Genomic DNA, 27881 nt, shown 5'->3' with positions numbered 1-27881 from the left:
TGGGGAAAATCGTATTTGGTAACAGTTGATAAAACTTGCACCAGCTGTGAATGGTGCATGTTTTGCGTGCTAGCCATGTTAGTAAAACATTTTCATGGCCCTTTCCAGTTCTCAAATTCAAAGGCAGAATTCTTGTCATTTGTCTCTTTTATTCTTATTTTCCCCAGCAGCAAGATATGATACAAAAATACATAATACTGCTTTACAGAGTACAAACAAAAGCAATGCAAGAAGCTCTTCTTTGCAAGACTGGTAGTTATATGTACACTGTTGCTTCGTAGCAAACATGTACTCAGGCAAGCATTGGGAATGTGTTTTCATTACAGGGATGACCCAGTTAAAAGCAGTTCTGGAGCAGAGCATTTTGGAAGCTAGGACTCCTCATTCTGCTTCAAAAGTCTTGACAGTATCACTGAAGAAGTAAAGCAGGAAGAGGAGCAAACAAATCACCAGCAGAGCATACCTACAGAGTAATGTCATCTGTGTCCTCAAAAACTGATTCCTTTCAGAGGTGAAGTAAAGTTTGTCCAATCGCAGTACCCTGAGTAGTCCAAAAGGCTAATTTGTAACAGTCACACTGTACAATGGTTTTTTTCACCTGGCCATTTTATAAACAAACATTCACCTGATAGTCATGTAAAGTAATTTAACTATAGAGTAACCAGTGAATCACTGGAGTTAACTATACAGATATATTCTGGGTTCCATCATTGCCCACTTTCATTCAACTGGGTAACAAAGTTATACAAGTGCTGTTTTTGGAATGTTGAGATGTACAGTACTGACAAGGAGCTTTCACACCCAAATGTTTCCCCCCTTCAATACAGAATAGGTTGTGAGCTGTGTATAGTGTCTTCAGTGACAGGTCTCATTCTTTAATTGCATCTGGCTTGTAGATTTGGGGAAGAAAAGGGTGTTTTTGTTTTTTTGCAATGTTACAGCTCTTACTTTAGTTTAACACCAGAACAAAATCCTCTCAAGTTTTTAAATAGTTTTCCTATGTTGCGAATTGAAGGAGTCCCAATCGTTACAGTTTCTGGTGCATTAAATAACAGTAAGTCTCTGAAGCAGTGGTCTTGGCACTGGTTAAAACACTGAGGAGGAGTAGGAACAAATTCTACCCACAAATTATTTCCTAAAATTCACATGAAGTTTCTTCTTTGGCAGGTATGGGAGAGCTGTACCCCTTCAGATATTCACTGGACCACACCTCCATCATCCCTAACCATTGGCAATGTTGGCTGGGGATAATGCAGGTTGTAATCTATGAAAACAAATAACTGAACCTAGAACTCTCCATCTTAAAAGCCATTGTAACAGTGCATCCTCTATTAAAGCAGTAAAAAACATTTCTGGCCTTAGGTCAGAATTTTAGCAAATTATATAGGACTTTCAAAAAGCCGTATTTTCAAAATTAGTACATTGTCACCAATTTGAAAAAAACAAAACACAGTAATCTATAGCATTATTTAGCTTTACTCTCAGCTTGTACATTTTGTATTGTCTGTTGTCTTGGATGACCTGTGTGAGTTTTGCAGTTCTGCCAAACCTTTTAGTCCATAAAGGATTAGGTTAGATGAGATTTGAGGTGGGGAGAAGATTTAAACATTATCTTGACAGGCGTGTTCAAAATGTAAAGGTGGAAGCTAGCAAAGGATTAGGCAGTGCACACTCTTAATTAGTCCCATTTACTTTTACCTTTGTGAAATAGCCTGAAAGTTACAAGCCTGCAAAAATAAATAATATTTGCTAACTGAACATGGATGGGTCACACTGTCCCTCCTTTGCCAGCTTCATAAAGGTGAAAAAGCACACTCGTAAAATTTATTGTAAGCTAGAGTCAAGTACTCCCTGCGTCGTGTCTCAGCTCACTTTCCTTTGTGCCCTGGATGCATAGGACATGGCTTTACTTTACAGATCAGTCTGATTTTTTTTAAAAAAAAGTTTGCACAAGTACTCCCAGTGCTCCTAGAGGTGACATTAACAGGCGAGGTGACAGATCACCTGCTAAACAGCAATCACCCATGCTTTGGGAAGATTAGAATTTTTTGTGTCCAGCACATACAGGGGGGGGGGGGGTTATTAAAATGTAAATGCATTTGGGGATGAAAAAAAATCTTCACATGAAAAAGGGGCTGATGGGATAAGCCAGCAATTGTGTAAAAGCAAAGTATAGCACAATCATAGTACTACTAGCTTTGTAGGCATATATATTTGTATGTACTAGAAGCATATCTACTAGTACTTTGCATTCCATATAATAGTGGCATATGCGAAATACATACTGTTTTACACATTAAATAAGAACTATTAATTCTGAAGGAAAGAATTTAATACATAGGCTGACCAAGTAGTTCCTAATGGGTGTATTAATATTTTGTTTCATATAGTGACGTGTTACTCCCTATGTGCTGTAATGGAATCTGAACTATGAAACCATTTAAAAGGAGTATTTTGAATCCTTGGCACATAACCAAAATGTTTTAATAGGGCTGCAATGATTGATCATGTAATCAAAGCACTCAAACATTTTAATCACCTAAAATTGTGTACTCTGCTAAATAGGGTAGCAGCTTTAAAAACAGACATTTGAAAACATAATTACTTCTACAGACTTAAGACAGCAAGCAGCTTCTTAAGAGACATTTTCCTTCCATTATACATTGGAGGGAATAGTTCATCTAAAAACAAAAGTATATTTGTTCCTTCAAAATTATTGTTTTTACCTGTGTAAAAGTTTATGCAAATTTACTCAGCAGATTAAATTGACCAAAATGTCTTTAATTAAAGTGAGAGTCCTAGTTTTCAGTTAATTGGTGTTTTAGCCATGCAGGTAGAGGTGGAGTGCGAAAAGATTCCTTTCTCCCGTACTTTAATTTATGAAGGAATTTGAAATTTGCATTTCCAGAAACAGGAAGTCATAGAGCTCCTCTAAAATTCTGCAGTAGCCATACCTACATCACCACTTACTATCTATGACACCCACTTCCGCTATTTGCTCACTCCCTAATCCCACACGCTTTTATTGTGAAGCCCCATCGTTCACAGATAGCACTGGTATTTACATTCAAGAAAATATAGTCGGGATGTATAACAGCCATTCCTACCTTAATAATTATGTGTGACATCTGAATTAGCTGGAAAAAGTGCAGCATGATAATGCATTTACACCCATCATAGGCTGGCTCAATCTTTTGCATGAACCCCACTTTCCCAGGAGGTATGTTTAAATACTGGAATTGGACACAGTCATCAGTCTTCCTTTCCATGATGCAGCAATGTGAGCCATATTTAAAATGTGCTCTGATAGTCTGAATTTTACTGAAAAATACTATAAGATAGATTTTATCTGTAATAAATGTGTCCCACGAAAACTGAATTTCAGCTTTCCCCTTCATTTTATACACATTTTAATGAATGCTGGTAAAGTATCAAAGGCAGCCCTGCATAACCAGAATACACATCACAATGTGCATTATGACGAAGCAATGAAAGTACCAGTCTTTCCCATTCGGTCCCTGTGATTCTCATGACCACTTTCAACACTGAATACTAAGTAAATACAACATTATGCTATAGAAACTATTGGCTGCAAAACACGTCTGCACATACTGTGTAAAACTATGTAATGCAGATCACAATGATCTCAAATATCCCAGGGTCATATTCTGGCACTTCTGGTGATTGAACCTGTAACGACTCATTTGGATTAAAATGTAGATGGGGGGGGGCGGCCTTCAGAGACATCATACCATTTCACTTTAATAGAACCTTATTTACATGGGTGAATAATTTGGAAGTAATCCTCCAAGTCTTCTTTGTTGCTTGAAGAATAGGAAATAACGTTCTTAATGTTTCAGAAAAACATTAACAGTGATTCACTCAGGAACTGGGCTCTAATGGTCCTCCTGCTTTTGAAAAAATATTTTTACTTGGTGCAACTGCAGCTGTAGGGTAAGTCACGGAGCCAGATATGCATCCTACTGTGTCTATAATAATTTAAAAATCTGACTACCCAACTGATTTCACAAATGCACCCTTGTGAGTTACGTATAATTTCCTCTGCTCATAATATTACCAACTTCTACAAACCATATTGGAATTAAATATTACCACCTATTTTATGTAAACAGCACAATGTATTTTATGTGATCCATTAAATGTATATAATTTCATCTGAGATACCGTGCATGCAAAGGCACTGATAAAAAACGTATTATGAAACTTCAGTTTTCTTGGCTTCAGAAATGTCTGACAAATCCTACAAAAGCCTGAACAACTGTTAGTTTCATTTAAAATAAAAAGGGTCTCTGCAAGCCCACTTGGCTTCATAATCCAGAGTGTAGTCATCACAGTAATTAATTTTAGTATGTTCTACATGATAATATACATCTTATATGTACATCATCAGGGTAATGATGAGGAATGCAGCAATTTAAGGATGCTAAATCAAACTGAGAAAAGATTCATATAGTTAAAATGGAGCCTCTTAAAGGCACAAAATGTAGGTTAACCTTTTGAAGCCTAGCAGTCTCAAGGAATATTAATATCAAACACTCCTAATAAGGTTGAATAACTGAATAGTAAACAATCACACATTTATAGTCTCACTAAACTTTGCTCCAATCATGTTTTACATGCACATAAATTGAGGATGGAGTTTGTCTTCTGCTTCCCCTGTATGATTTATGAGAAATTGTAGCCTAGCTAGAAGCAGGTGAGTCATGTATAAAATGGGGAGGGGGGGGGGACTATTATATTAGCATCAAACAAAACCTTTCCTAAAACTTATCCAACCTATCTAACTGAGGTTAGTTTAAATTTAAAAGTATGACTAACCCAGCTGAAGGTAGGATTCAAAATATAGTCCAATCATTCTAGCCTACTAAGCTCCCCAAATCAATTGCTAAAAGTTGAGAATATATTTGCATGGTTAAAGATAACTTGTATGTGGAAACCAGAGGCAAAACTTAAAAGATTCAAAAATTGCCATAAGAGCAGGTTCAGGTTATATGAAAATAGGTTACACTCACCTGAGCTATCAGTGCCAATGCAAAAATCCCCCTTTTAACCTAGTCCTTTAAAAAGGACTAGGTGTTGTCCTGTACGTCTTAAGGAAAGACTACCTGCTTTCCCAATGTGTAATCTTCAAGACATTCCTTTTGAATTTTAACAATAATTTGTGTTACCCAAAACATTCTTTTCATACATGTAAGAGATGGTAACGGGTCTTATATTTCAAGTGATGATACAGAGACAGCTAAATTAGATCTTGAAATATCTTCTGGCACATCCACGGTGCAGTGGACTGGAACAGCTGGTCAATGGATGCTGATGTTGTCGAGGAATCCCTCATCCTCTCATCAACAATTCTTAACTACAACAAAGCATTAAAAGTACACCAGTATGAAAAACAAAGGGTTCTGATGTAACGGCTATCATGTGTCCACAATCTAAATCACATGCAGATCATGAACTACAGAAGATTATAAAAGAGAAATTTATTAAATTATAAAGGTGTCAAGAAAGTTTATTTTTAAAAAGAACAACTTACTTTAAAGATCCAGAATTTCTCTCTTGTACTTGCATGACTAGGTTTCATTTTCCATCGTTAGTGCAGGATTGGTCATACCTTTGAAAAATAAAATGATGTTTTGAAGCAGTGGTTCCTATTTTTTTTAACCAGAGAGCCTCAGCAGCAGAATTCTACATCCCTTCAACATACATCTGTTGCTACTACCCTTAATTTCTCTAAAATATATGATACTATGGGCAATGGATATTGTCTGCAGTGGAACAGATCTTGGCAAGGCTTTGACAAATATGACAAATATGAGAATATTGTCCTTCAGATAGCCTACATAAAACAGTTGCATGCATATTAGAAGTCAAAAATATTATAAATGCCTCTTGTGGAGTTTGGTCATCTGTATGAGGTCTCTATACTTAATGAACAGGTCTCAAAATCAGAAATCCAAAGACTACTGTGGTCCATGGAGCAGGTATGTGTAATAAAGATACCAATGCCCAACTGATTCAGGGAACTTTTTTTTAAAAGGACAAGCTGTGCTGCATTCTCATGCACGTTTATTTCAACATATATTCCCCGTTTTGTTGCCAGACATCCCCTGCTTTTAATTCACTCACTGCCCAGAAAGTTGCAGGTTTCAAATTAGAGTTTAGCTATAAAGGAACTGCTCATATAGTATCTGCTTTGATATGTACATAAATTTTATTTTGTTTTCAAACTGGACTGAAAGCTAGGCCTGCAAGCAAGTCACCCTGAAAACATCACAGGATAAAAAACCCCACAATAATCTCTTACCCGATTTGTTATTTTCAATACTTGCGCTGGTTTCTGTCCAAGACTGAGAGTCAGTAAGGAGATGACTTTGGGAGTCTCGTAATGGTTTAGCAGGAAAATGATGACTATTCTCACTATTCAATGACAAAAATGTTGAAGGAGGAGCAAAAATATTGTTAGAAGACCGCCAGGTTAGAGTGAGGAATCCTATTTCCTATAAATATTTCAACTTGGGTGCTCTGTGTTTCCTGGTGCATTTGATGAATTCCAGTGCCTAAACAGGTTAGTCTGAATTGTTGATGTATGTGTGCTAGAGGGAGCAGCAGGAGATGCAAACTAGAGGTTTGCAACTCCTCATAGAGATAGGATAATAGCCAAGGTATTAGAGTGTTGATATGGTATGGTTGCCATGCTTTGTCACAATGCAACATTCATGTGCTGCATGATGGGTACCATGTTTGTTTAAATGCAGTACTTATTTATTTTATACCCTGCCCTTTTGCTGAAAATGTTCTCAAGAGTGGCTTACAAAAACCAGCACAAAGATGATCCCTGCCCTCAGGAACTGGAGAGAGTAACATTCTCCTCTCTGTAAAAATATGGAGCATGTATGTGTATAAAATGATCACATAGAAGAATGTACAGTCATTTCTGCATCTACAATCAAGAATTATGGATTGTACAAGGTCATTAATTATGTCTCAAATGCTACTTGTGAGAGTGCTTCTATGCCAATGTACACTTAAATGTTAATATGACTACTATCTAAGCAGCAGGCAAGAAACAAAAAACAACAACAAGGTAAGTGGAAACTTGACAAGGAATAGGCTTACTTTTTGTTTGAAGAACTATGTCCAGAAGGAGTAGAAGCCTGCTCAGGATCTTGGTTAACAAGGCAGGTAGGAAAGGAGCACCCATCACCTAGGCTGAAAAGTAAAATGAAACAACATTGTAAGTAGGCGAGCAGCATTAAAAACTCTTTCAACTTTCATTGTTGGTTTCAAAACATAACTGGTTTTCTCTCAATACAACACCTACCTGGAAAACACTGGCAACAACCAATATTTTTTCTCATCCCCAAAGACTTGTCTTAGGTTTTTGTCAAATCCCAAGCTAAATCCATTCTTATCCGTTCCATGTCGAAAAACGGGTGCTCTGAATGCCTCTGGAAAGGGAAGAGACGGTTACATTCCTCAGCCCATTCAAAGCGGTGCACACAGTTCACAGAATATGGACTGAATCAAATTATGAATCCTTACCTAATGTTGATTTATTTTTGGTCACTAACCAACAGTGATAGCCAAAGAGAGATGATAAGCTGACAGAAAACATGGCTGCGGCAAAGAATAAAAACATAATATGGAACTTGGCTTGAGTATCAGGAAGGCCATTCTATAAAGAGAGGAAAGGGGGGGGTGTCAATGCTTTATACTGGAAATAAAATAAAGGATCTTTTATCACCTATGTTGAACTTCTCTAATTGCTAAGGAAATTTTATTCAAGTAGTTTATAGAATTACTGGGACACACCCAGATACACCACCCCCAATACTTTGGGAGAATGGTGGAAGATACAGTTGCGTACCTTGGAATTTGAATGGAACCTGTTCCAGAAGTCCATTCAACTTCCAAAGTGTTTGACTTCCAAAGCATGGCTTCTGATTGGCTGCAGGAAGCTCCATTCAACTTCCAAAGCGTTCAACTTCCAAAGCGTGGCTTCTGATTGGAAGCCACAGAAGCCCTGTCAGGCATTCGGCTTCCAAAAGAATGTTCAAAAACCGGAACACTCACTTCCGGGTTTGTAATGTTTGGGAGCCAAAATATTCAAGAACTAGGCTGTTCGAAAACCAAGGTACGACCGTATATGATAAATATTCTATGGGTACTAATGAATCACAGCCTCAGGAAGTAAGGCTAATTTTGTTAATAAGCACTGTTTCGTTTTTGTATTCTATCACAGTACTCATAATTACTATGCCTCAGTAATAATGCATTCTTTCCCTGTGTAACTTCTCATTTTCAGGCAGGATTCCTGATATTCGACAACCATCGAATGGTAAATTCAAATGGTAGTTCAGCAGTGGCCTGAATATGAATCCAGAGTAAATCAGATTTAGTTAAATTCCTTTGCTAAGTTAATTTGGACTAAAATAACAGTTAACATAGATTTCAGTGGAACCCAAGCGCAACTATACAAAGTTTACTTCTCTCAGCGCTGAACCTGGCTGTGGCCCACCATTTTAACTCCCATAAATGCCGCTGAGGCCCCAACATAGCATTGATCCAGAGTGATGCTACATTGGGGCAACAGAGGCATTATCAATGAATTAAAATGGCAGGTGTCCGAAGTTACACTTGCTACTAGATTGGCTTTTTTTCTTTTTGCTGCTGAGCCTGCCTGTCAGGTAAGATAAAGGAAAGGGGCAGACAGAGAGTCACTGCCACCAAAGGCCCTATCAAACCTGGCAAAGGCCCTATCAAACCTGAGTGGCTTTTAACAGTGAATGTAGGCCATATGCCATTTTTAAAAATGCTTTTGATCTTTGTCAGCTAGCATAAAAACGACAGGTTTTTCCTCCCCAAAGCATTAACAAGCTTATTACTCTTACACGGCTACCTACCTGTAACTAAGCGTATTACTCTTCTTCTCCCTTACCAAATCATAACCACTGACCGTGACTACAAAAACTGAGGTAGAACTCTTCTAAATTATTATTATTTTATTATGATTTACTTATTAAACTTGTATACTGCCCTATACCCGTAGATCTCAGGGTGGGTCACTACAGTCTAAAAATAGATAATATATGAACATTAGTTAGCAGAACAATCCTATACTTTTTCACTTGAAAATAATTCCCACTATGTCCAGCTGGGTATACTTTCCTTACTGCCTAGTAATTGTGTTTAGGATTGTACCCTATATATAAGCAGTCAACATGTTTATGCTTACAGAGCTAAATATTTGAAACATGAAATACTTTTAAAACTTACTGTCCAGAATTTAATAAAATACTGTAAATCGGTTGCAACAATGAAAAGGCAGTATAACAGAGAATATGCCAAGAAAAGAAGGAAAAATTTGTAATTGGAAAATCCAACACAGTTGTTCACCCTAGGGAAAAAGAAGCTTGCATCACTGAAAATACAGACATATAATTAAATTTCATTTATATTTCTTCATAGGCCTCAAACTATGTATTTACCTCCCATCTTTCTAATCCATTATTATCAATGAAATTCCTCTATTTAAAGCAGTAGTGACTGGGTGCTGAGGAATATTGCAAACATAAAAATATCCATGTAAAACACAGGTGTCACTTTCCTCCTTCATAACAATTCCCTGCTTTTTTGTGAAATGTTTCTATTTTCCTTAGCTGTAGACTATGTGGTACTCCTCTCCAAGATAGCACACACAAATACCTTATTTAACAAAAATAAAAGCAAAAAACAGGTGATTCCATTCCAATAGTTATCACCATTGCTGCAAGGCTACTACCCCCAAAATGCTGTGCTATTTATTGCCACAAGATCTCGCCATGCCACTTCCTTAGATCTTTATGAGTAAAACTTTTCACCCCTCATCATCAGGAAACAGCGTTTGTTTCCCATATTATCTATCCAAAGTGATGAAGTAACATGGTTACTTACCAAGGGCAATGATGATCCATTTTCAAAATACATCTTTAAAAAGACAAACAACAATAATAGAATATAATCGGCAGTATCAAGCTTGCGGTGATAGCTAATAGTCTATGCCAAACGAAATGCCTCAAATATTAAGCATACAATTTTTTCAATGAGTTACTCAGGTGTTATGTCCCAGTGAGATCACCGGGCTATCCACACATGTAAATAATAGCAGAATTCCACACTGAGAGAATAAATAATCAAGTACTGATTTATAAAGAAATAATAACCATTAATAAAAGAAAAAACCTGTATTTAAGTATATATAATTTATTCAGTAATCCATGCAGGTAATTTTCATTTCTTAACTCCTTCAGCAATAACAGAAATGCTACATAGCCTTGCAATATTTGTTCTTACTTATCACAAACAGAGCAGTGATGACAACGGTCTGGTTTTACAAGTTGGCATCTGTCACAGTATCTGATTGCTGCAAAGACAGAAAAAGACTTCTGTTTAACATAAACGTTACTGTTCTGCTGGTCCCAGAAACTGATGCAGTAAGGAGGGGGGATTTATGTTTCTTTCTCATGTCTTAACTTGCTAACAATGTCATATTTCTAACCATAACAGGTGAAAAATATGAGCTGATTTAAGCCTGCTGTCCTAACCACCCTTAAAAACTTCCACTGAATTAAATAGGACTTACTTCTAAGTAAACATGGTTAGGATTGCACTGCTAGTCACTGTCCCAAAACTAACTTTGCACTCATGTAGCTTGAAAGATTACTGGCAATCATATCAACTGGCTGCTTGAAGGGGAACAGGACTAAATCCACACACACTCTCCATGGCTCAGGCTTCCTCAAACTCGGCCCTCCAGATGTTTTGAGAGTACAATTCCCATCATCCCTGACCACTGGTCCTGCTAGCTAGGGATCATGGGAGTTGTAGGCAAAAACCATCTGGAGGGCTGAGACTGAGGAAGCCTGCCATGGGCTGGTCAGTGTTACCACCAATTCTCAGGCTAGTTGCTACATCAGGCTGATGAGTAACACATACAATTCTCCATCTAGCTAGGGGCATGCATACAAAGACAGCTTCTGTGCTTGTAAAGCCCCTAACTGAATTGAGGTTATCATGATTTACCAAGATGGTGTTCAAATGTATCTAGGACCAGGAATGGGGAGCCTCTGGCCTGTGGGCCAAATCCAGCCTTTCAGGCCTCCACATTTGGCCTGTGAGCATGTTTTGGGCAAGCCACTCCCATCTGCCCCCAGGTAAAGGCGGGATATGGTTGAAAGGGGATTTGCAGACACTCCCAATCTGTTTTAAGTTGATCATACAAAGCACAAGAGAAAAGGAGTTTTACAGGCATCTCTTCTAAGGGAATTCCCTCAAGAACAAAAATTTCCCAGTGAGTTTAGGAGTGGAAACGCTTCAATCTTAACAACTGTTTACCTCCAGACATTGTTCTTGTGTAGACGGGGAGGTCCTTGGCTGCTCTCCTCAGCACTTCCTGAAGGATTTCACTTCTAGTTTCTCTGTCTAACAGTTCCTTATCTGCATAGGTCAGGTGGTACTAGAAAAAAAGGAAACTGAATTAGTAGCACAATAATAGGTAAATTCTCTTACACATCTTGAATACATGGTTATGATGTCCCAGGTGATTTGCATGACGGCTCAGTTGGTTACACCATGGTGCTGATAAAGCCAAAGTTGCAGGTTCAATCCCCGTACAGGACAGCTGCATTTTCCTGCATTGTACGGGGTTGGACTACATGATCTTCCGGGTCCCTACCAACTCTACAATTCTATGCTTTATGTGTGTGCCTCCCAAAAACCAGGTATAATCTGGAAACTATCATAAATTACTTCATGCTATTCATTTTGTTTATTTGTGGGAAAAGGACGAGTGAAAAGACTGTTCTAAGGTAAATGGGGTTAGGATTGCAGCCTCTCTTTTTTTATAAAAAATTTTTTTTACTGATTTTCCAGTATCGTTCCAATAGCAGCCTCATTATAACAATACCAATTTTATCCAATTAATACAATTATTAATGCCAATTCTTCAAATGTCAAATTTTACAATTTAATTAAACTGGGCTCCTTCCATGCTACAGTTGATGAGTTCATTCTTCTACATCTTTTCTGTGTTGCAAAATTTTAATAATTTCCATTAAATTCAAATATAATAATCCCTTATATAACAGCTACAATCTTGTGATTTCTATTTGTGTTGATATAATAGATAATTTATAAAGTTTCAAGTGAGGAACTTTAGCTGTAATCCTTATTCTTTCTTGCATATAACAGTTTTTTCCATGATGTTTCCCCATCCATATATGGTGTTGTATCCTTCATTCCTGCAACTGTTGATGGTTCCCGTCATGCTGTTATCTCACAGTTTCCAAAAGTCACTACATTGTTTCGTCCCGTGATTCGGCTTCCAGTAAACAAGCCGTCTTTCCCATTTTTCCAGCCTAGAAAGAATGGTCTGAATCCAGACTGCAGATAGTTAATCCAAAAACTTTTATTCCCTCTGCTGATAGACTCCTTTCCTCCCTGGCAATGATTTATGGCCAATTATCCTAATCTTGAACACATTCATTTGTGGTTAATGGAGGTTAGGGAGGATTTTGCTCTATATTTTCAAAGCATAGCTTTTCTCCCTCTCAGTTCCTTTCTCTCACTCACACAGTTCCAATTTTGTTAAATTCCATATTATATTCCAATTTCTTCCATCCTCACTTGTGTTGATATTTTTAATAAAACTTGCAAAACTTTAATAAAACCCAGTGCCTTTGCCTGCCTTTGCATTCCATGGGGAAGTGAGTGCCAGACTGCCAGGCAAACTGTGGGTGAGAGCCTCGTTCCTATTCCAACCGAAGAGGAATGCAGATAATGAAATTCCCTCATCATTATCTGATTATTTCAGTCTCTCTCTCTCTCTCTGTGTGTGTGTGTGTGTGTTGGGAGAGACTGCATTCCTGGCGCACTGGAAACAGGAAGCCTGCAGCCTAACTTTCTCAGTGCTCCCTCAGTATTATTCACATCTCAACCCCAGGTGAGACAGTTTGAAAAGTCAACCTTTTCAACCCTCAAATAGTCTCAATAGGAGACATAATTAAGTTATCATGTCCTGTTGCTAAGCTTGAAAAAATTAAGACCAAGTGCTTCAGTTTTCTTTCCTCCTTCATTCGCAGTCCTTTTCTTCATTTGCAGTCCTTTTGGATTGTGAGCTTGAAGGTAAGGACTGCCTTTTTCTTTTCTTTTTTCTTTTTGTGTAAGAGCTGGGTAAAAATATTTCAAACAACAGACAGACAAACCAAAGTGCATGAAAGAACACTGTAGTATTAGTTGTGATTTTATTCACCCAGATGTAAAATGTTTGCAACTATCAATAATGACCATGTTTTGCTAACTGGTGGCCTTCAGGTGAATGGGATCTAGAGATAACAAATTCATACAAGGCGTTAAAAGGTAAAGGGACCCCTGACCATTAGGTGCAGTCATGGCGCTCATCTCGCTTTATTGGCCGAGGGAGCTGGCGTACAGTTTCTGGGTCATGTGGCCAGCATGACTAAGCTGCTTTTGGCGATCCAGACCTTAAAAAATGGGGATATTATACACCAGAAACAAAATTAACAAAGACGTTTTTCTTACACCACACCATAACTTACTTCTTTGGAAGGATTCATTGGTGATGTAAAGATTGTTTTCCAGTAAGACCACACAAACATCGTGAAAAATAGATGGTAGGCAAGCAGGCACACCACTAAAACAAAGACATATAATTAAGGCATTAAACAAATTACAGAAACTGCATAATAGTGTGAGAAATGTACAGACAACCAAGATGAAGCTAAACATTTCCAAGGGTCCACAATAGGTAACAGTGCTATTGAGACATCAGCACAACTATAAAATAAAATAAGGGTAATTAAAGAAGTTATGTAGCACTACCAGAAAATGTGCAGCCATACTTGTAAGGTTTTCTAGGAAGAATACTATGGGTGCAATTTAGCACTGTACTATTTTGATTATTTTGCCATTGCAAGCATTTCTGCTCGCTTGATGAAATTATCTCCCATTCTCCTCCCTGCTTCCCAAGCCCACCAAGAAGATTTGGGGGAGGTGTGGAGGACACACAGGAGACAGCAACTATAATATGAGTAAAATCATGCAAGGTTGGAAGCTACAGGAGCAGACCAAGGTACGAGAGGGAGGAAAGATGAGGTGTACTTGCAAGCAATTTAAGGTCCTCCGGTATCCTCCCTTAACCCATGGGAAATTTATCTGACTGTTCTTGAAGAATGCAGTGTTAAGAGATGAGCTTGTCTGTTGGCTATTTCTATTTATTTAATTAATTAACTCACTGATTCATCTGATAAGTTCCCATCACCATAGAGAGCTCCCACTGCTGTGGACACTTAAAATAATTAAAACGAACACAATGATATTACAGTAATTACTAATCGATAAAATCTAATAGAAGTCATAAAAACATAACTTAAGACCAGTTACAGTTTAAATCAGGCTGACTACAAAGCCATGAACAAGTCTCATTAGTTCTGCATCTGAAGCCTGATGGAATCAGTTAAAATAATTCCTTCCCAATGACTGACATTACTGGCTCAGTGAAGGGTCCAGTTAAGGATTCCAAGATTAAGGTTCTGAGCTGCTGATTTTCAGCAATGGTTGAGTGAATATCACTTTGCAATGAGGACAGATATAATATATGGAACCAGACCTCATAGCAGATTCTCCAGCAGTAGTGTGAGCTTGGATTCCTCCCAGGTTTGCAACTGAAATGATGTGCACACCAGCAAAATGAACCCTGGTATTGCCCCTCCCGCATGCTTCAGATTGGTTCTCCACATTTTTTGTTTGTTTTTATAAGTGCCTCATGATCATTCACACAGTGATGCATTCATTCATCATCTTATTAGTTTCCTTTCTGAAAAGGAAACTTCTTTAAACTGCCAAACTGCTCCAGGGATAGGAGGGGGGAGATTTTTTTGGCAGTGAGGACATATCCAGATTGGCAACGCTGATCTAAGAATATGATGAACCTCTTCACTCTAATAACTATTTACAGTGGTACCTCGATTTTCAAATGCATCGGAAGTTGAACCTTTCGGTTTTCGAACGCCAAAAACCGGGAAGTAACTGCTTCAGTTTTCAAAAGCTTTTTGGAAGTCGAACATGCCACGTGGCTTCCATATTGAGTTTTCCGTAAGTAAATGCTTCAGTTTTCGAATGTTTCGGAAGTCGAATGATCTTCTGGAGCAGATTATATTCGAAAACCGAGGTACCACTGTATTTATTTAAATAAGAATATTTATTTATTTACTAAGAATATCCAGCCTTTCCAAGGCTTACACCTCACTCAAGGCAGCTTACATATATACACAATAAAACATTCATAAAATACAGATATGACAGGCACGACAAATAACTGATAGTCTCTTATCCAACACAGACTCTTATCCTGCAGTGAAAGCTTGCTGGAATGGAAAGGTCTTCAACAACTGATGAAATTGTTCAGGGGGGGAGGCATTCAAACCTAAAAGGACAAGGTGTTTTAAGATCTAGGTGTGGCCACATCAAAGGCCCTCTCTTGGGTGCCTACCATCCATGTTTCGTCTATAAGTAGGATACAGAGAGGGTTCTCCCCACTAGATCTTAGGCAAGAGGCAAGCTAGTCTGGAAGGAGGCAGTCCTTTAGTCAACCTGCACCTAAACCATTTAGGACTTTATAGGTGAATGCCAAAGCTTTCAACAATATTCTTCCCCATCCAAAACAGGCTGAATCCCTATTCCAGAATCGGTCTATCTTCTGACCAGGAGCACTTGTGTCTTATTTGGATTAAATATCAATTTGTTAATGCTCATCTTGTGCATTCCTGCCTCCAATCACCAATTTGGAACATAAACAACTTCCTTAGTAATTGTTGAACAGCAGAAACAGAGCTGTGTGTCATCTGCAGTGACCTACCAACCATAATTGCTTCACAGCATAGTTTGTTTTTCCCCCAAATGGGGAAATTTTTTATTCCTTTATCCCCAAATGGGGGAAAAAAATAAAGAAGCCGCCCACATTTCCAACATTTACTATAAAGCAGCAGTTTCTGCCACTTCAGACTGTGCAGAAGGGGAGGCACACTCTTAAATACCCCCCATGCAAACAGTAATCAGGATATCAAGAAAAGGAGTACACTGGTACCTCGGGTTACATACACTTCAGGTTACATACGCTTCAGGTTACACACTCCGCTAACCCAGAAATAGTTCTTCAGGTTAAGAACTTTGCTTCAGGATGACAACAGAAATCGTGCTCCGGTGGTGCGGCAGCAGCGGGAGGCCCCATTAGCTAAAGTGGTGCTTCAGGTTAAGAACAGTTTCAAGTTAAGAATGGACCTCCATTCTTAAGTACTTAATCTGAGGTACCACTGTAATAAAATGCTGATTAGGATTTTACCAAAACTCTATTTTATCCTTCTTTACTTCCATTGATATTGAACTTGATTACTGAGTAACTTACACAAGCTGATTCAAAATCATACCTCCATAAGCATTCCTTCTCTCCTTCTCCCTCTCTCCTTGCCTTATATTCTATATCCGTTTTAGATGACTACCAGATACTGCTTTCCCCCCTTTTTTTTACTACTACTGCACAGAAAAAGTTTTTTTCCAGGCCTGTCAGTAATTCTTCTATTGGCAGGCCCTGAATTCAAAACTGCTCATCCTGGTATAAGTTAAATAAAAATAATTACATGCGTAGATATAGGAATCTAAATGCAGAGTGTAAATCACAAAATGTGGAGTAAAACTTTGCTAAAGCTAAGTGAACTCTATATAAACTGTTTTTTTTTGAGATATTGTAAGAAAAGCAAAACATAAATGTAATAATAAATAGTTACCTTTTTCTCCAATATTTGTCATGGTTACTGCAAGAGAGACAAAAAGAAACAAAGTGAAAAATATTAGTTGCCATTATTTGAGCACAAACAAGACATGCCCATCTTCTTGAGACAATGTGTACATTTGTTAGTTAATATAAATATTTTACTTTGTAAATTGCTGTGATCAATTAAACATTCATTCCAAAACCAGCCAACAAACCAACCCTCGGATAATATCCTAGCAGTTACAATATTTATTTACTTATAAATATAAAGGGGGAACATTCAGGGGCCGATATTCTCTCTTGAAAAGATGATTAGATCTTTGAGTGGGTGAACAGCCACAAATGTATTAAAAGGAGAAGTACTCTTCTCAATAAGTTCTAGTGTGGAAGAGGATACAGGAGTTTCAACTTGAGACAGGAAAGACTTCTTAAGCGAGTGGAAAGTATTAAGATAGACAGCACTCTTAAAGTGCTAGTCTGCAGAGATATGCCCCCAAAGGGGTTGAGAGTGGTGGTGGAGGGAAAGGCGCTCCTGGCTCCCAGGGTCTTGATGCCCTTTTCTCACAGCTAGGGGGTTGAAACCGAAATTTCCCATTATTGTTAGCTATAAGGTTAAAATGGGATCGCCATTTGGATGATCACTAACAATTTATTTACAAGTGGAATTATTATATATTGAAATAGAGTGATACACAACCATGACTTATTGGTAGTTTTCTCCCCCAGGCATCAATTTTATTTCATTTATTTCTAAAGGTATACAGCCTTAACACTTCATGATCAAAACTGCATTGGTAGTAAAATAATTAAATGTGGGTTATGTAATTCAATTTTAGGTTTTACTAATTATAGCATTTTGAGATACAAAGACTACATTGGGCAGCAGCAGAGGGAAAGATGGAAAGCAGATCTCACCCCACCCAATTATGAGACCAGCTCTGTTTGGCTCCTGCTCTTCAACTACTTCCATTCAAGTTTGTTAGGATCCAAACTCAGTAACTTAAAAACTGGTACCTGAATTTACCTGTTCCTCTTCTCTCCCCATCCCTTTTGATACACAACATTATGTTTTACAATGTAAGCCTGTGGGCAGGGACTGTCATTTGGTTTTGATATTATGCGAGTCACTTTGGGAGTTTTGGGGCCTAAGAGTGGGAGAAAAATGCTTCTGAATAAAGAAACAAACAAGTCAAATATGACTGAGTGGCACCTTGAGGTCCTTTGTCCAACATCATCTACTGAGTAAATTGAGTGTGCTTACAATGTATGTGGATGCACATGCATTTGAGGTTCAACTGATTTCAGCTGGAAATATTTAAGCATGTGCTTAACTTTTTCATTCAACTCAATGATGCTTCAAAGTGCTTATGCTTCATGTCTATATATAGCTAAGTACCAGATGTTACTGAATATTAATTATACTTGTCACAGTAAAATTATGTGACAAATATTTCAATTAAAATACTTTCAATGTATTGCCTAACTGTCACATCATCTTTTTTCAAGAACAGTTCCTTTAAAAATTTACATGCGAGACTCAACCAATATTTTAATGTGCCACAAAGAGCAAAGCTATCTAGTGAGCTGGTCTGCCTAATGGATAAAGAAAGACCCACACTGAGGATATTTGGTTCAAATATCATCAATGTCATGGATTTGAGTGTGGTCTTGGCCAAGTCACTTTCTCTTAACCTACATTCCTTTTGGGCATATGGAAATAAGTGGCCTATTTTACATGCTTGTTCAAAGAGAAAATGTAATACATAGATTAAAACCACTTGAAAAAAATTAAGAAGTGATATAGGAATTATCATTACAATTTTAACCTCCAGGTTCTTGTCATTTGTGGGTTGTTGTTTTTTGTAATCACATTACTTTCTGCATAGAGTACATCCAAAATGTTCTCTTTGTTTTGTGTTATGTCTCATACACCATACTTTTTCACTGTTCTGTTTGAGACATACTGGTTTGTTTCTGTTTAATCTCTAATACACTGCCCAGAGAGGAAGGCAGGATATAGCCCATATACTACATAGTTATGACTAAGTTCTATTGAAACCAATGAAACAAGTTAGCCAAGCCACAACTAACTTCACTTATGGAATTCAAACAGGGCTGACTGCTCCCAGCCACCATGGCCATATATAACACCAGTTTCCCTGGGCAAAAGAAGTAGACAAATGGCTGTATATGCATTTGGCATTTTGTTGGGGCTGTGGTATTGCTAACATGGTGCCCATGAATACAGCTGAGCCCCATGCTGACCTCCCAGGGTGCCCATAAGGCCTCTGAGCTCTCGTAACTTTTTCTTCTCCCTTCATAAGGGGGAAGGAAGCAATCACCACCTTAAAAAGAATACCGAGATGACCAAGGGATCATCACTCTCTACCACATCCTACCTCTATGAATTTTTCTGGATAAGGACCAAAAACAGGCAAGTAAGAAGGTAAAGTATGAAGACATAGTTTTTTGTTTGTTACAGCAGTGACCAATACAGTGCATCTGGAGGGAGTGCAAGTAAAATGATCCAAACAAGAAGGGAAGTAGTAGAGTGTGTTTCTATGTGATTTCCTCTTGAGGCATGTGTATGTGTTTGTTTGCGTGATTCTCTTTATCCTATGTGGAGGGAGAAGAGAGTTTGCCTTCTGTGAAATGGGTGTTTTTGCAATTGGTTGTCATTGACAGTCATTTTGTGAATGGGTATTCCTATGGTTCTCATTTTGTGACAGCATTCATGATACTCTCTCAAGATTTTAGATGTACTCATGGACACAAAAAAGATCGATCTTTTTATGTGAGGGATAAAAGCTGCTAGGAGTAACGTGAAAGGATGATTAAGTCCAGTCAAACGAGACTATGGAGTGGGGGACTTATCTCGCTTTTTAGGTTGAGGGAGCTGGCATTTGTCCACAAACAGATTTCCGGGTCATGTGGCCAGCATGACTAAACCGCTTCTGGCGCACGGAGGACCGTGATGAATGCCAGAGCACACAAACACCATTTACCTTCCTGTCACAGCAGGATCTATTTATCTACTTGCGCTGGTATGCTTTCGAACTGCTAGGCTGGCAGAAGTTGCTGGGAGTAGGGTATAATGTGGAGTGGGAAGAAGGAGGAGGTGGGAAGAGTTAACAAATCTCCCACTTAGTTGTTTCTCCAAACTTAATTGTGGGTAAGCATGGGAGAGTCATACACAGTTGAATACAAATTCCAGTTTGGCTCGAAGATACTATCTATATCCCTGCTTCTGGATTAACAGGAAAAATCCTCTGCTGTTCCCAGCGGTCATAATTATTCTTCATTTGTGTGTCTTTCTGCTGAATACCAGTTTTAAAATAGTTTTAAAACTGAATACCAGTTTTTAAAAATGATGTTCTTTAAAATTATTTCAACATTCCTGGCCAGAGGCCTACAGTCTTCCCCCCTGAAGTAAGGTTATAGAATCAGTGGCTGCATTGCAGGTACATGCAATGCAAGTACAAATTATGTGTCAGAGGCAGTTCCTCACAAGCAGTTCCAGTGCAGCTCCTTAAGAGTATGGTTTGCAAAAATATTAAGACAGAGTGATAAAAATTCAGAGGGGGTGGTTTGGCTGTGCTAATCCATTACAGCAAATACAACAGCAGCATTTTGTAACACCTTAAATGCTAATAGATTCACTGTAGCATATGTTTTTCATTGAATGCTTCTACTACAATAAATCTGTTAGCATTTGAGGTGCTACATGGCTCTTTTTCAGTATTGGAATATGAAAAGGTGAAGAAGAAGAGAGGGTGTTTCTTTAACCTTATAGCTACAGCAAATACAGCTGATGACTGATGACCATTTCACATGGAGATTCTGTTCCCGGCCCCCACATGCATCAGCAGAGTGCGTATAAGCACACCCCACCTGTTATGCCCCTGTTCCACCCATTTTTTGATGTTTTTTGTGACATTTTCGGTCACTTCCTGGTTCAGCACTGTGTGTGCATAAGCAACTTTGAGATACACATTAACTAGTCATTGTCTGTACTGGCAAGTCTCCAGTAGCAATTACAGAGATCTAATACATACAGTGGAACCTTGGCTCTTGAATCGAATACGTTCCAGAAGTCCATTCAACTCCCGAAACCGTTCGAAAACCAAGGCGTGGCTTCCGACTGGCTACAGGAGCTTCCTGCACTCAAGCAGAAGCCTCATCAGACGTTTGGCTTCAGAAAAACATTCAAAAACTGGAACACTTTACTTCTGGGTTTTCGGTGTTCGGGAGCTGATTTGTTTGTCAACCAGGCCGTTTGAGAACCAAGGTATGACTGTATTTCTATATTTTATTTAAACAATTTAAATAAATACACCCATTGTATATCATAATGGTTTTTGACTGCTTTGGATGAAGGCAACTTGAGCATTAATGCCATTTCTAATACACAACTTGCAAAATCCCAGCCAATTTGTCTTTCAGCATGTGCCAAATGTGGTGCTGATAGTTAAGAACACATTGAACTCGCATATAGTTTTAATTATATATCTATGAGGCAGTAGAGACTATTTTGGTAACAGCTGCATAGAATGCAATAAGAATCCTGCTGGATCAGACAAAATGTCCATCTACTCCATTATTTTGTTTCCATCAGACAAACTAAATGCTTATTGGAAGCCCTCACACAGAGTTTAACAGCAATAGCCCTGTCCCACTGTTGCTTCAACTCCCAGGTTTTCAGATACTGCCTCTGAACACGGAGGTTCCATTTAGCCTTCACAGCTAATAACTACAGACAAATCTATCCTCCATAATTGTCTGATTTTTTAAAAAGACCTTCTAAGCCAGTGGCCAGCACTACATCTTGTAGTCTAAACCAATGAGCCTCTTGACTTGCTGATCGTAAGGTCGGAAGTTCAAATCCACACGATGGGGTAAGCTCCCATTGCTTTGTCCCAGCTCCTGCCAGCCTAGCAGTTCGAAGGCATACCAGCATGAGTAGATAAATAGGTACCGCTGTGGTGGGAAGGTAAACAACATTTCTGTGCACTGTGGCACTCAGCACAGTGTTCCGTGCACCATTGCTTAGACTTCTAGGTTGTTCATATTAACTCACAGTACAATCCTATGAATCCTTACTCAGAATTAGGTCCTACTGAATGCAAGACGGCTCTCTCTCAGGTACGTATTTGCAGGATTGCAGCACCAGAAGAGTAGCAGGTTGAATGGTAATTGCCACCTTCAGAAAACCATCAAGGGCAGGGGTGGAGGAGAACAAGGTTCCATAACAATGACACCATAACTTCTAAAGCAGTTACAAAACAAAGTGATGCACAATAAAATGAAGCACAGTACTGTTTGCAGGGTTATCTAATCGACAAAAATATAAGAGATATGAGAATGACACAACAGGAAATGAAATGAAGGAAAATTAACTAAATGAGTAGAAACTGGGAGACTAAGCATGTATTTAAACATTGTTTCAAAACCAAAACTGATGGAAATGTTCTAGTATCAGGAGGCAGGGCATTTCAGAGATAGGGAACAAGAGCATAAAGACACAAACAACACAACACACTAGTCTTGTGGCTTGAAAAGTATTACAAGAAAATAAAGAACAAGGAGGAGGATAGAACTCTTTGTCTTTAGCTATAAAATATCTGGCACAGAAAATTAAAGATGACAACAAAAAACCCACCCCAGGAATTAACTTGAGAATGGCAGCACAAATCCCATGTACTCTGATGATACTGTAATGTAATTAACCGATCAAGGTAGATAATGTTAAATTAGAAACATTAAACAATACAATGAAATATTATGGTATAAATCAAATCAAATAAAAAATGTGTTAATATAGGGCAGGGGTCACCAACTATTTTGGTTCAGTGGTCACAATTATAATGTTGAGAGTGTACTGTGGGCGCTAGTCGCAAAATAGCTGCAAAGGGGGCATGGTATGACAAAACATAGGGAGCAAACCATAAATCGTAGGCAAAACTTTCTCTACAATTGAATTTCCATACTATAAAATCTGTTGAATCTGTTGATAATCTGTTGAATTTCTGCCTATCATACAGCTGTTAAAGGCACAATAAGCCTGGTTCCCCCCCCCCATGCCAACCAAAGCCTAGGCTGTCACATTAAACACAAAGATATTTACCTCTGAATAAACATATGCACCACTGTACTGTAAGTAAACTATACAGTGAATTCTTAATGAGTGCTTGATCTTTAGCTCCTGCACAGGAGACAATCCTAGGCCTATCTGCAAAGTTTTCACATTTGCTTTTTGTGGGAAGTGGAATTACTTAATATCCACCCACATGTATTGTGCTGTAGCATTTGCAAAAAATAATTTCTGGGAGTTATCTGATCTCACACAAACCCACCACAAGAAATATGCATCTTAGTTGCTAAGGAAAAAGGAAGGGCAAACTACAGAGATTCCAAGGACCAAGAGGAGGGGAAAACAACAGCTCTTTGGGACCTCATGGATTCCTACTGCCTGGTACCTGTCACAGCTCTGAATTCACCTATTGGATAAAATCACTGACAGGTGTGATCAGTCAGTCTGGCTCACTTCACAGAGATCACTTAAAAGGGTACCTGTGCATTTTGCTTCACAACTTTCTTACTATGGGGGCTTTTTTAAAAAAATGAAAGCAGAGTCTGCAGCCCCTGCCCAGGGACGCTGCTGAAGGCGATCATGGGTGCCATGGCACCAGCGGGTGCCAGTTTGCTGGCTCTGTTTAGAAGGTTGGACTAGGGAAATTCAAATACCCCATCAGTCATTAAGCTCACTGGGTAACTTTGGGTCAGTCACTATAATCCAACCAACAGGGTTAGGATAAAATGTGTGTGTGGAGCAAGTCTACCACCCTGAGTTCCTTGAAGGAATGGTAGGATATAAATGAAGTAAGTAAATAAATGCTTGGTAACTTCTTGGGGCACCCAGTTAAAGATACAGAAAGTATTTAGGGCTGGGGGAGATACAAAATCTTAAAATTGTTGATGCGCACAACATCAAAAATCAAAATGGTATGCTAAACATCTGATCCTGTATGTGATTATGATTTGATCACAAGCCATCAATGTGTACAGTAATCTCTGATAAAGCAATGATTGTCCAAATGGTCATGAGAATCTGTCCTATCTTTCCCAAAGATTAAGGACACAATGTTTAGGGCGAAAGCTAATAGGTGAGGAAGTATTAAATTTCATATTGAAATCTAATATTCCTAGTCCAATCACTTTATTTATAACCACTATGGATACATTCCTGCTAACGTTATGCACACACTAACTTTCCCACTGAAACAAAAAGCACTTAAAAGTGCTTTCCTTCAGCTAATTTGTGCCTTTAAACAAAGTCTAGATTTTGAAGACAAAACTGTTTATAACTAACCATTTTTTTTTTTTACGAGAAATATCCAATTATCACAGGGGGGAAGCCTATCAATGGTTATTAACCATTCGTCAGGATTCTACAACCTATCACTGGGTTTGGGAGTCAATAATTGTTTCTAGCAGCTATTGAGCTTCCTCATTCTTACTAAATATTCCACAAAGGTAAAGAAAGAGCATCTCTTTTGCACTCACTGCCTGACAAGGAGCCTTGCAGAAGAGTCAGAGCAAGTGGGGTGTGCTTATGTTTGTAGCAACCCCTGTCTTCCAAGCCATGGCAATCCTGCTGTGTCCAAGAACAGAATACAGTCTGGTACTTTTGAAAGCAGGACTGTCTCATGCATTATATGCTGGAAGCTTTTTAAAAAAACTGAATCCATATGATGAGGGACACTAAAAGATTTTCCTGTTATTTGTTAGATTTAAGTGTATGGTCACCACTGGCCCAATGGAACCTCCATGTTCAAAGGCAGTATACCACTGAATATCAGGTGTTAAAGACAAACAATCTGTTGTTCTCTCCCATAGTGCACTGCTGCCTGTTATGCAAATGGAGGGGGGAAATCACATCAATAAACGAAAGATGCATTGGGTCAGGCTGTGTTTCAAAACTAGGTCATGCAACTCTACCCTTTTCTTGTTCATTTCTTTACATTGTTTAGAGGAGGGGAAAGATTGGGGGAGGAGAGAAAAAGTAGAAGACAGAGGAAGAATGAAAGAGAAAAGGAAAAATTGGCATATGTACTAAAACTGACAACTGCATCCTGCATTGGCCCCAGGTTTGAGAAGCTGAAGACTACTAGTATGATATGCACCAAAACAGTGATGCTATCTACCTTAGACTTTATTTGTAGAACACTTCTTTAAAATGTTGGTCACTACCTATGTAGGCAGTCTTAAACATGGGATGTCAGCTTTTAAAGCATTTGCTGTATGTTTAAGAAAGAAAGTTACTACAACTGCCGAAGATCAACAAAAAATCTACTAAATAACAGCAGCTAGCCTTTAGCACACTAAACATTATTTTACAGTTCTGAAACTGAAACATGGAAGACATTTTATTTCATGTTATAGATGTACAATTATAGCCTTGTATAAAGAGCATTTTTATCTCTAGCACAAATTTATTCACAATAGCAGAAAACAGAATTAAACCGTCATATTTTGATCCAAATCCTCAAAGCACATTTGTGTGTGTGTGGAGAAAATAAAGCATATAGAAAAGATGGCAATGGTGTACAGTTTTAATTCCCAGAAATTCATATTATACTTGTACTCTGTGTGGGAGGTACACTGCTGTTAGTTGTTTACTATCTTGCAGATAAGCATCACCACCACAATAGTAAACCAGCATGCACAAGATTTTTTTAGTGCATGACTGGGACCTAGCTTAGCACATGCTAGCATTTAATTAACCCAGGAGGCACCATTTACAAAAGGCAGAGTATCTCTCAAGAGACCTTCCTTTTTATTCTTAGCAGATTAAGGAAAAGGCCAAGACTACTAAAAATCACACTCCAATTAATCCCTAAATCTCTTTTTAACACTAGAACCATAAAAATATAATGTTGGGGTAGGAGATGAAGGAAGATTTACTATTCTCTATACAGTGCCTGCCAAGTAGGTTATATTTTGTATCTGCTCATTTCTAATAAGCAATGTGTGCTGGGCTAGAGTAAATATACACATTAAACAAAAATACCCACAATTATAAAATCAGACACAGAAGGGTCCCAACCATTTGGCCCTTAGACAATGAACACCTGCTAAAAATCACAAGTTAACTGTATGCCTATCCTTAGAGAACCCAAGGCACTCTGAGTGTGAGTGTGTGTACATGTGCCCCCCCCCAAGTCTATCCTTCCTTAACACATGGGATTGTGAAGAGAAAGATCCTACTTGGCTCAGCCCAGGCAATGCTAAGCATGTAAACAACAACCTGCGGTAGGAGCAGCAGCGGATTAGCTGCTGCTGTCACTCCCAAGGCAGGGCAAAAAGCAGGATGTTTTGTTCACCATGAAAACATTCCAGACCTACATATGCAAGATCACAGTGGTGTTACTCTGCATTACATAACCCAGAGCACCACATAAATCAGTCCTGGAACTGCAATCATGTACACAGATTAGACACACCATGCAGGAAAAAGCCCTATCAGGAAGCTCGCCTTTCTATCATGATTAAGAGCAGCACCAAACCACTATTCTTGATTTTAAGTGTTCAAAAAGAAAGAAAGAAAGAAAAAGATAAGGGGAAAAAAGTTTTTTTGGGGAGAAAATATTAGGTGAAAACAAGAGTCCAACAAACGGCCACAAACGAGGATGTTTCCCAATCCGCAGTGCCCACTTCCTCCTCTTGTGGAAGGTATTCCTATCAGCTGAGTGTCAGCGGCCGGTTTGCCTTAGGAGAGTCGGCTCTGGGGCAATAGATTGTTTATGCTGAGCGTGCGCGCGACACAGTCTCTCTCTCTCTCTGAGTGAACGTGTGCGCGTGTGCACGCGTGTTTACACACACATACACAAGCACATGCGGGTCTATTGAAAGCGCAACCCGTGTTAATAGTGTTTTACCTCAACAAACAACAGTTTAAAAACACACACACACAAAAAAACCCAGCACGCCCCTAAGGAGTCAAGTTCAAATTCTGACGCGCGCGTTATTATCGAGGGACGGAGGAGGGCGTAAGGCAAGCAGGAGGGATAAAATAAAAAGGTCCCCCCCTCATGCTACCCACGACGCAGCTTAAGGCTTGAGGCCGAAGAAGAAGAAGAAAAGGCTAATAGGCTCGCCGGGAGAAGAGTCGAGGCCAATATCCGAACCGCGACCGCGCCCCATTTGTTAGGCGAGCTTTGGCCAGAGGTGCCTCTGGAGAAACTCTCTTCTCCCCCGCGCCCCGCCATATATATAGAATAAATATATTATCTCCGTCCATTCCTCTCTCCCCCACGCCTCCAGGGACTCACTCAAGCAGAGCTGGCCGACGTACGCGTAGTAGGACCAGGCGACGATGCTCCCGATGAAGAGAACCGGCACCCAGTAAATGAGCCACTGGCAGCGTCTCCTCACGCCTCCCGCTCGAGAGCGGCTGCTGCTGCTGCTGCGGGACAGCGAGATGCTCGACGAAGCCGCCGGCCCTGCCGGAGCCGCCATCTTCCCGCACCCCATTCTCCCGCCCGCTCAGCGCTCGGCCTCTTCAGCTGCTCGGTGGTCCGTCGGGGGAGCCCGGGGCCCTCGACGCACATCCCCGCCGGCGGAGGCGGCGACGCCTGCGCGGTCCCAGGGCTTTCTTCCCCCCTGTTCCCGCCTGGCCGCCCGGCCGCCCGTTGCGCCGCCCTCTCCGGGCGGAGCGGCGTGAGGCGGCGGCGGCCGCTCCTCCCCTCAGCCGCCTCCCGCCTCCCCCCGCCCCGCGAGCGTCGTCCTTCCTTCCCGCCAGTCACAGGCTAGCTAGGAAGCCGCCTCAGCCAGTTCTTTTTTCTTCACACACACGCACGCAAAAAAACAACAACAGTACTTTATATAGGCACACACACATATATAATTGATTCCGGTGCAAGAAATCACCTCAGGAACATAGGCACCAACATCTAGGGGCTGAGGTCCCTTCGCCCCATAAAATATTGCAGGGAGCCAGCCCCACCCCTAAGTTGATGGGCATTGCCATTCAAAC

At 39.4% G+C, this 27881-nt stretch overlaps 1 protein-coding gene across 1 annotated transcript; it reads right to left on the bottom strand.

Moving 5' to 3' along the window:
* Nucleotides 1–129: 129 nt before the first annotated feature.
* Nucleotides 130–27615, bottom strand: ZDHHC2 (zDHHC palmitoyltransferase 2). The gene is made up of 13 exons (XM_083458398.1): nt 27178–27615; nt 16860–16886; nt 13617–13711; nt 11395–11515; nt 10354–10423; nt 9955–9987; nt 9298–9418; nt 7564–7696; nt 7343–7469; nt 7138–7230; nt 6326–6438; nt 5555–5632; nt 130–5377 (listed from the first exon to the last, which is right to left on the bottom strand). The coding sequence occupies exons 1-12, from the start codon at nt 27377–27379 to the stop codon at nt 5592–5594; spliced, it is 1176 nt and encodes a 391-aa protein (XP_083314524.1). The 5' UTR covers nt 27380–27615; the 3' UTR covers nt 130–5377; nt 5555–5591.
* Nucleotides 27616–27881: the final 266 nt, after the last annotated feature.

Source organism: Podarcis tiliguerta, assembly GCF_965153285.1.
Source record: "Podarcis tiliguerta genome assembly, chromosome: 9".
In the NCBI taxonomy this organism is placed as follows: Eukaryota; Metazoa; Chordata; class Lepidosauria; order Squamata; family Lacertidae; genus Podarcis; species Podarcis tiliguerta.
Note: the sequence above shows the minus strand (reverse complement) of the source record. Positions and strands in the feature narration are given on the sequence as shown.

Excerpts from the sequence above, each read along its gene's own strand:
- ZDHHC2 (XM_083458398.1), bottom strand. The coding sequence starts at position 27,379 with ATGGGGTGCGGGAAGATGGCGGCTCCGGCAGGGCCGGCGGCTTCGTCG. Across the intron at positions 16,887-27,177 it reads CGTCGGCCAGCTCTGCTTGA|TAACCATGACAAATATTGGA; the intron begins GTGAGTCCCTGG and ends TCTCTCTTGCAG. Across the intron at positions 9,419-9,954 it reads ATGGATCATCATTGCCCTTG|GGTGAACAACTGTGTTGGAT; the intron begins GTAAGTAACCAT and ends CTTTTTCCCTAG.